At 36.1% G+C, this 9,580-nt stretch overlaps 2 protein-coding genes across 2 annotated transcripts; both read right to left on the bottom strand.

The window, feature by feature from the left end:
* Positions 1–791: 791 nt before the first annotated feature.
* LOC110446674 (caveolin-1-like) lies at positions 792–2,029 on the bottom strand. Its single transcript, XM_021491933.1, has 2 exons — positions 1,921–2,029; positions 792–1,293 (listed from the first exon to the last, which is right to left on the bottom strand). The coding sequence occupies exons 1-2, from the start codon at positions 1,981–1,983 to the stop codon at positions 967–969; spliced, it is 390 nt and encodes a 129-aa protein (XP_021347608.1). The 5' UTR covers positions 1,984–2,029; the 3' UTR covers positions 792–966.
* Positions 2,030–6,419: 4,390 nt separating this feature from the next.
* LOC110446673 (caveolin-1-like) lies at positions 6,420–7,802 on the bottom strand. Its single transcript, XM_021491931.1, has 2 exons — positions 7,671–7,802; positions 6,420–6,953 (listed from the first exon to the last, which is right to left on the bottom strand). Exons 1-2 carry the CDS (start codon positions 7,731–7,733, stop codon positions 6,627–6,629), a joined length of 390 nt encoding a protein of 129 aa, XP_021347606.1. The 5' UTR covers positions 7,734–7,802; the 3' UTR covers positions 6,420–6,626.
* Positions 7,803–9,580: the final 1,778 nt, after the last annotated feature.

Genomic DNA, 9,580 nt, shown 5'->3' with positions numbered 1-9,580 from the left:
TTTTTGTGTAACATTAAATTTACCATTATAATTGAAAAGCATTCCTAAGTAATTGAACTGATTAACAACTTGCAGCTCTATGTTATCATATATCCACTTTTCGTTATTCCGTATTATGCCACCATTCCTGAAAACTACTATTTTCGTCTTTTCTGTATTTAATGTAAGCTTATACTTGTTATTATATACTTTCAGAGCATCCATAACTTCCTGTAGTTTTTCTGGTGTTTCTGCAAATAAAACCATATCGTCAGCGTACATCAACAGAAAAATATTAATCAAATTAAGTTCAATTGAAGGACATCCTTCCTTGATAAAATGTATTTCACAATCGTTCACGTACATGGTGTACAAAATCGGTGATAATATTTCACCCTGAAAAAGACCAATCGTATTTGTGAAATAGTCAGAATAACCCCCATTATGCTTTACACATGATTTCACTTGTTTACTCCTTTTCCGTGGACACAATTATATAGGTAGTTCATTGTTCTAAAACAGTTCAGTGTTTTAGTATCCTAAAATACTCGATTGGTATTATGTCTGACCCGATTCTCCGGGAGAGTAAATCGAGCGCACACTCACTAGGGATACGCCCGCGAGAGATTCTAAGCTCGGTAACAGTGTGTCACAAGGTCAAATATACAAAATGGTGATAGAAAGATAATTCGGAATCGGGAACCGTCGGCACTTTTCGTAAACGAGAAAATCCTCCTGCCGACGGTTCCCGATTGATAATTGATAACTCTGTTACAATACACAAAGACATTTCATAGAGAAAAGTGCTAATTTAATGGTAACTGATATGGTATACATTAATGTGACATAATAGTTTCAATATTATTAAAGTAAACTGTAGAACAAGTTATTATAAATTATACATTGAAAAAAGGTTGTATTTGAACCAGAAGTGAATCCATCATCATCATCATCATCATCATCATCATCAGTTGGTATACAAATCGATCATCTTTTAAAGTGTATGAAACATCCCCCTAGCGCCTCAAAACATGGCAACATACAACAGTTAATGACAGTGGCGTAGATTTTTTGACAAAGTACGCAGTTGATTTCAAATATCTTCATGCATGGGGATAGAAACCATACATGATAGAACGCTATGTAGGCGAACTCACAGCCCCATTCCGCTGCAATACAGATACCACAGAAGAGGGTGAGGAGTTTGTAGCAGAGACCCTTCCAGCATTCGAAACACATGTAGGACAGCTTCCAGACGCAGTCGATACTGTGGGTACCATCGGGCTCACCAAGGACATCGTTAAACAAAAGTGTCTTAAAATAAAACAAAATTTACGGTCAGATAACATTGGCACGGTTCCTTTTTCCATTCGTTACTTTTAAAGATTATAAACTTAAACATAACTCTACAGCAAATATTGCACTCAAACTGTGTGTATGGGTTTCTTTTTGCTTTTTTTTCGTCCCGTTTCCTTCTCGAAACACCTCAGATAAGCGCAACATTTGGCTAACCCATTGTTAGTATAATGTGACCGGGATACTGTGTTTGGCGCCTTCGTAACTGTGTTTCAGTGAGGTAACACTCAAATTTCGGCATCAGATCCGCGCTTTGTAAAGGAAGTAAATATCCAAACATACCGCCCCGAAGACACCCATTACACACATAGAAGAAAATCATAAATTAATTTTTATGTTAAAAGAACGCTTATCCCAATAAACCTAACAAGTACACACTAAAACTACAAAAACAATAGAATGGTGGACAAAATCAATAAAATTAATGTCTAAAGCGATAAAAATAAGTAATAGTCTTTTTTGATAAAACTTTTCCTAATGAAACTGTATAAAACTAAAAGAATGATTGGTTACATAATTAATAAATCAGATATTTTTAGTATATAAGAATATTGCTGAAATAATATTAAAAGTGAAGATACCAACCCCTAAATGGGCGTTAACTCCGTTCGGGTCCCGGGACACCAGATCCAGCTGGTCGTCAGCCATAATACTAGTGGATGTTTAAGGATGAGACCGTTTTGACACTACGCCCTTCCGATCAGCACCGAATGTCTGCAATTAATGGCGATTTGTGTCCGAAGTGTAAGTATTTTGATGTGAAGAGAGACAGCGCGTACCTAGCACCGATGTACAACTGGGTGGGCAGTAACAGACTGGACCATTATATTCCCGAGATTGAACCTTCCAGTGGACCACCTCGTGGGGCCAAAGCTACTTAGGTGATTATCATACTTCCTATTGTTAAAATCATTGCTATGTTAAACTGCTATTGCCATTAGCCCTGGTTCACTGTTAAACATTGACCCCCAAACCCTTAACACATTCCTTACGACTATTTCTGTGCTATCAAGCGTTATAGATATATCTCAGGAAAATGATGTAATAAAAAAATGTAGTTATCGTTACAAAACATACTTTAAGAGCTAGTTTCCTGTTGGATACTTCTCCATAGATGTTTTAAACAGTTTGCGTATTTACATATTTGGTATTCGATTTGCTTATTAGTCCCCCATCGGTTCCCAGGTCCCATGGGGGGGGGGGGGGGGGGGGAATTAGGGGTTTGCACTCCGTCCGTCCGTCCGTCCGTCCTTCAGACTTTTCTTCCGAAAAAGTTTGTCCGTGGCATATCTTTTATACTATTTCACATGGATTAACCAGATTTGGTGTACAAGGACATCTTGGGAAGACGGAATGAGGAGTGGAAGAAGAAGGTCGCTATGACCTCACTGTGACATATGCTTTGACCTTTGACATTAACTTTTGAAAAAGTTAGATCGGGGCATATTTTATATAATACTTCATATGGAGTAACCAGATTTGGTGTTCAAGGGCGTTTTGGGTTGGCGGAGTGCATAGTGCAAGAATTAGGTCACTGTGACCTATTACTTGACCTTTACTTTCACTTTTGAGAATGGTTTTCCGGGGCATATCTTCTATACGACTTCACCTGGAGTAACCAGTTTTTGTGTACAAGGACATATTGGGATGGCGGAGTGCAGAGTGCAAGAAGAAGGTCACTATGACCTCACTGTAACATATGCTTTGACCTTTGACTTTAACTTTTGAAAAAGTTAGTTCGGGACATATCTTCTATAATACTTCATATGGAGTAACCAGATTTGGTGTTCAAGGGCGTTTTGGGTTGGCGGAGTGCATAGTGCAAGAATTAGGTCACTGTGACCTATTACTTGACCTTTACTTTCACTTTTGAGAATGTTTTTCCGGGGCATATCTTCTATACGACTTCACCTGGAGTAACCAGCTTTTGTGTACAAGGACATATTGGGATGCCGGAGTGCAGTGTGCAAGAAGAAGGTCACTGTGACCTATGACTTTCACTTTTGAAAATGATTTTCCGGGGCATATCTTCTATACTACTTCACCTGGAGTAACCAGTTTTTGTGTACAAGGACGTCTTTGGATGGCAGAGTGCAAGAAGTATGTATGAGGATACTTTCCTAAAAATGGTTACATCCTGACATAAAAGTACTGTTTGTAAAATATAGAAATCATTACCGGTGGGAGACTATGGATCGCCTTGCAATTCTTTGCCTTGCTTCCATATCTTTTTGACTCAGTTTGCATGTTTGACCCAGAAGTATTTGGTATTACCAAGCTTATTGCCCAGTAGATATGGTAGTTCTATAATACCGTTAGACATATTTATCTGACACAGTTTGCTTATTGAAATGCCAGTTTGACTCAGTTTGCTGCTCGTTTTGATTTGTTGATTGGCTCTGGTGTCTCCTTCTCATGGCCTTCCTCTGTCTACGTTCGTCCTGATATTGCCCCTCTTACTGACCCGGATGGAAGCGCACAGGGCGTATTAAAACTGGAGTAAATCGAGATTCATGAAAAAAAAAATCACGAAAGAAAGCGAAGGCCCCAACATTTACTTTTCTTCATACTTTATTTAGTATTAGTTCCAGCAAATTCTGTTCGATGCTCTCTGATATTTTTTATGATAAAAGAATGCAGATTATTTTGTTTGTGATGGCGTAAAGGATAATAATAGTTTTTCCTGCTTTATGAAATAATGTTAACTGTTATATTTCAAAATCATCGTTCATTTAAATGAGAAAAGTTTCTTTTTCTTTTTTTAACAATTCAAAAGAAACATGTAAAAACCATAAACTCATCAGCTTAAAGGTCCATATACAGTTACGTAAGGTACGGGTTTCTATCTATCACCCCTATACCAATGCCGGGAAAAGATTCCAGTTCATAGTTTAAAATTTTGGCAGTGGTGCGGGTTTCCTCATCCTCGATATCAAGAAGATACGCTCACTTTTGCTCTCTACACCCCTTGAATATGAGAAGACTAGTTCGATCCTTTGATATACATCATAAGAATCTCGCGGTCACGTAACGGTAAAAATTGACAGGCTTTGAAGTCGGGCGTCTCTCCTTTGTAATCTTCAAAGGACAGGTATCAGCCTAGCGATTGGTTAGTTGTTTTTTTCCTGAGACCAATTAAAAAGCTATCTTCGTGCCTTCAATTTTGCTATGATATATTCCAGGGGTGTAGTAAGCAAAGTGTGCGTAGCCCCTGGATATCGAGAATGGTGTTTCCTTTAATGCAATGTTCAATGTTGTTACTTTCATAGCCCATGTACCGTGTGGGTACTCCACCGCAATATAATGTCTACTCCGGGGCTCTTTGCCAGCTCAACATTCAGCAATTGTGAATTCAATTTCAACAAATAAATGGATGGCGAAACGTTTTCCCACCGCTACCGAATTACTGATTTGTAGATTTCACAAATATACCTCCGCGGTGTGACTTAATTAACGTGCGATGTTCATGAGCAGTAGTGCTAATGTTATCATTGTGCTTTAAATGCACTTTTATGATCATAACAATGAAAACTATCAAATAAAACTGTACGTATCGACATAAATTGACATAAAACATCTGTAATTTTTGTTGTTTTCCACGGACTATTTTCGGCAATTTCCATCACAGGACAATGCGCGTGCGTAGGGGCGAAACAGGTCAACATTTCAGAGGATATTGGCGGGATATTCAAATATTTCATATAGTCATTATCTTTTTAAGGACAGAAACGCATGGATCTGTAAAAATAAGAATTAAACTGCTTTAATATGCCATTCATAGGCAATATGAATGCCAACTGTATTACAGGAAAATAAAACATGAACCGGATGTAATTTTTCTGTAATGCAGTGGGCATTCATATTGCCTATGGATGGCACCTTAAAGCAGTTTAACTCTGAAATAACCATGTACGTGTATCATTTCGCAATATACCATGACCGTGAAATTCTCTTCTAAAAGCCTGTTCCGTATTGCAGACCTAAACCGGTGAGCCATCGGACTAGTTGCCTATGTCGAATGAGGGTACATGTATTTACTTTTGAGTCTATATAATAATTCAGGATTCGGAAATGTTAAAAAATTATTCACTCAAGCTGACGCAGCATTGGTATTTTCTCAACCTCGTTTTATATTCCACCAAAGTTCATGCACATTATTTCTAAAATACAAAACGAAGTTAAAATAAAATGCATGTATTGGATAAAATTCTTTTTAGTTATAAACGAAGGCAGCTGCGGCATAAGTTTATTATGTTCGTAATATTTTTGAATCCCACCATGATATACAAACATATGTTGATTATATCTAGTCTACCAACTGGAAATGCTATTGAATGTGCTTTGGTATCTACTTCAGTGCCGTTTTAGGCAATGTGACCAATTACGTAAATGAGGCTATTTCATTGCGCGTGCAAATATTTATCCCGTAATGTCTCGATTTAATTTCACTAGCAAGATGATATCACAGCAGACCATTTAGTAGAATAGAAATAATGTATGTAAATTTGTATATTGTGGTAAAATATATACCGAAAAAATGTGTGCACTTTGCAAAAAATCAGCTCGGGTGCTTTTTTTTTTTGTTTTCGGTATATACCGTATACCCCCAAAAATGAATATGGTTATCCTGATTTCAATGTCAAAGTCATTTCCTGGCTTTCTTTTGATTTCCAATTTTGATAAAATTTAACATCTTGTTAGATACGATCCAGCTTTATTTCCTGGTAATATTCATATAATCATCCGTAGTTCAGTTATCTAGATATCACTTTCCATCCAAACATAAAAGATATACCGTAATAATGATATCTTTATTACTAACAGTAAGGGCGGATAATTCTATAGCTTTGTGACAAATTTCATGTTTTTGACGGAAATCGAAGTCAGATATATGTACTTAAGAACATAGAATCCAATAGGGAAAATCACGTAGCGTGAATGATTTATGACACGTCATCTTTAAATAAAACCCAGTAACGTTTGCACCGTGATGAATTTTATCCTACAGAGAAAAGCACCTAAAATTGAAAAATGTGAACATCATGACATTGGCCACAAAGTAAATAAATAATCCAAAATAGAGAAACATTTAAACACCATAGTTTAATATCAATAATATCACATTTCAACATATATTGTCAATGCAAATCTTTTCATTAATATCTCAACTAAGATGTCCATGTCGACAGCGTGTGTAAGGAAGCAACAATACTCGGTAACAAATATCCAATATCATTGTTCATTACATGAAAGATCGTAGTATATTGAAGTCTGTAAGACACTTAATGTTTCTATTTCTTAAAATGAATGAAGAGTCCACCACAAGCCTCCGTACATGGTTGTATGCAACAGTTGATCACCATACTGTAGATCTTCTGGCAGAGTCCACAGTTGATCTCGAATATCTTCATGCATGGGGTGATGAACCAGATATGATAGAAAGCAATGTAGGCGAACTCACAGCCCCATTCCGCTGCAATACAGATACCACAGAAGAGGGTGAGGATCTTGTAGCAGAGTCCCTTCCACAATTCGAAACATGTGTAGGACATCTTCCAGACGCAGTCGATACTGTGGGTACCATCGGGCTCACCAAGAACATCATTGAACATCAACGTCTATAACGGAAGAGGGAACACATTTGTTAAAATCGGGATAAAGGCATAAACGGCTGCGTATTTAAACCAAAATATTACTAATGGACTTTGTTGAAAGACTTTGAATATTGACTGTCTTGTTACCTAGCAACAGCATGCAGTATAGTTTCTACAGAACAGGCAAACACATCATAACGCAAAAGAAGATATTGTTTATGTATTAAAAATAAAGTCGCGAAGCTTATAAAGTAGGTGATCGAATTGCATTTTCTTAACATTGAGGATGATATACATCGCGGCTCCATCACGAACATGTTATCTCGAAGAAACGACGTTACTGGGTATGAATGAAAACTAGTAGTAAGTGTCGGAACCAATGTTTGCTGATTTTCTTACTCCGACTAAATGTGTACCCGAGGATAGTATTTGTATGCCCTCCTTATCAAGATATCGACGATTGAAATCAACTTATATCTGTTAATCACTTTCTATATTAAATTTTATTGAAAAAAGTCTCATTTACCATTATTAATAATCAAAGGTAGAATCTGATATTAAACAAATCTCATTATTTCTCAAACTCACGTTTATTTGGTTTAATACGTGTATTCTACAGTACAAAGATATATTTGAATAATGTGTCTCTATATATGTGACGTATAACATTTATAAAAAGAAACACTGCATAATTTGATAAAATCCATGCTTACAATTACCTATAAATAAAAAAGAACTTACCCCCAAATGGGCGTTCAGGCTATTGGGATCCCTGGCAACTAAGTCAACTTGATCGTCAGACATGGTTGTGGTTTTTGTGAGATGTTGATACCTTGGTGTGTCGACTGTCGAGTGACAATTCGCTGAAGGTTCTTGGTTTTAAAGTAACGCCATTTGTTGGTCACTGTTGTCGTTGACAACATCAGGTTGACTAACGGACTAGCGACAGCTTAAGGTAAAATGCCATATATGTACTTATAGTATTGACCGCTACCACTACCTGTACTGACCACAGTACATTTTTTGTATTGTTCGCTCTATTGCTTGAAATAAGCTTTAATTACATCTAGTTTACCTGTATCATGTCGTATCAAGTTTTGGCACAGTGATTTATTTTATTATTTCAATAATGTGCAAATGATATAAATATGAAAATGTTCAAACGTGGATTGATTTTATGTATGCTATACTTGAAGGGTCTTTTATTTAAAGGAGCGCATTATAAAAAATGTCCTGTTCATGTCTTCTTTGCACTAACTAGTCATGCCGGAAAATTCAAACTGTCACTTCATTCGCCGCCGTCCGCCTGATGTCTTGTAAGATATTCATGGAATGACAATGTGCTATTCATTCATCTATATTCATTTATCTTTATTTTCGTTTATTCGTTCATTCAATCAGTCGTGTTCATTCCTTCATTTATACGTTTGTTCATTTTTACAATCACGCATGTTCGTTCGTTCTTTTACATAGATTCATTGATATTTTTTTCCATTTATATTTACACTTTAAAAGATCCATTCGTTCAATTGTATTCATTCGTTCTTGTATTTATTCGTTCTTTTAGTGTTTCATTTATAATCATTCATTTATATTCATTTATTCACATTTGTTTTCCATTTTAATTCATTCATGCATAAAATTAATGCATATTCATGCAATCATATTCATTCATTAACAGTCCTCGATATTCATTCATTCTCATTCATTTGAGCATCATTATCAAATTGATTGATTGATTCTTCATACATTCAATGGGCAAAACACGAATGTCACACACAACATAAACACAACTAAAACCGTAAAATTTACATGTATATTGAAAGAAACTATGAATCTTGAATAACGATAAACATATATTTTTCTACATAATTTCGTAGGTAGTGTTTGCGCATATAAAAAGAATAGCGAGAAGTGTGTGTGTGTGTGTGTGTTGGTGGTGGTGTGTGTGTGTGTGGNTTTGAAAGGTCAATTGAAACGACAGCACTTAAACGAGCAAATATCACATTTTCATATTTTGTTTACTGACTTATTTTGAGAAATAAAATCCTGGAAACTTTATATCAATGAAGGAGTACGACATCTTTTGTAATTTGAATTAATAAAACGTTCCAAACCTGTTATAAACTCCGTTTATGAGGAAGAAACTTTCTCCCAAACAGAATATAAACATTACAAATTGCTCTTATTCGGAAGCATCGGAAGGAACAAAATTTTAAAAAACGGATTCTTTTGAAAATTATTTATGTCCAATATGGTTTCCAGGCAAGGTTGAAGATAAGGTTTAATGTTGTTACTTCTGTTTTCTCGATCGGATTGCGATGTAAGTAGGAAATCGTATAGCGTACTAATAAAATACCATTACAGTAACCTTGTACCTAGTCGTCTCCCTACAGAGAATGTATATCTAACGTTTATGTGTTAACAAAGGATTAGGGTCAAAGGCCTTCGGACGTAATTTGTAAAGAAATGGCACCATAAACACTGACCAGGTTGCCACAACACTGTGGCACAAAACTGACCCCAGCAAACCGAAACCTATTCCTACGTTGGGGTTCCATAAATTTGGTTTTAAAGGAATCCTTAGAAAATGTAAACGGTAAATAAAAACATTTCTCCTTTTCCGTTAAAAGAGAGACACGAAGTTGGTG

Source organism: Mizuhopecten yessoensis, unplaced genomic scaffold (assembly GCF_002113885.1).
Source record: "Mizuhopecten yessoensis strain PY_sf001 unplaced genomic scaffold, ASM211388v2 scaffold2929, whole genome shotgun sequence".
Lineage (NCBI taxonomy): Eukaryota > Metazoa > Mollusca > Bivalvia > Pectinida > Pectinidae > Mizuhopecten > Mizuhopecten yessoensis.
This window is presented reverse-complemented; position numbering and strand designations above follow the sequence as displayed.

What these genes read in the sequence shown, in the direction of transcription:
- LOC110446673 (XM_021491931.1), bottom strand. Translation starts at nt 7,733, where the DNA reads ATGTCTGACGATCAAGTTGACTTAGTTGCCAGGGATCCCAATAGCCTG. An exon ending in GCCTGAACGCCCATTTGGGG is followed by an intron (nt 6,954 to 7,670) that starts GTAAGTTCTTTT and finishes CTTCCGTTATAG; the next exon opens with ACGTTGATGTTCAATGATGT.
- LOC110446674 (XM_021491933.1), bottom strand. Translation starts at nt 1,983, where the DNA reads ATGGCTGACGACCAGCTGGATCTGGTGTCCCGGGACCCGAACGGAGTT. An exon ending in GAGTTAACGCCCATTTAGGG is followed by an intron (nt 1,294 to 1,920) that starts GTTGGTATCTTC and finishes TTTTATTTTAAG; the next exon opens with ACACTTTTGTTTAACGATGT.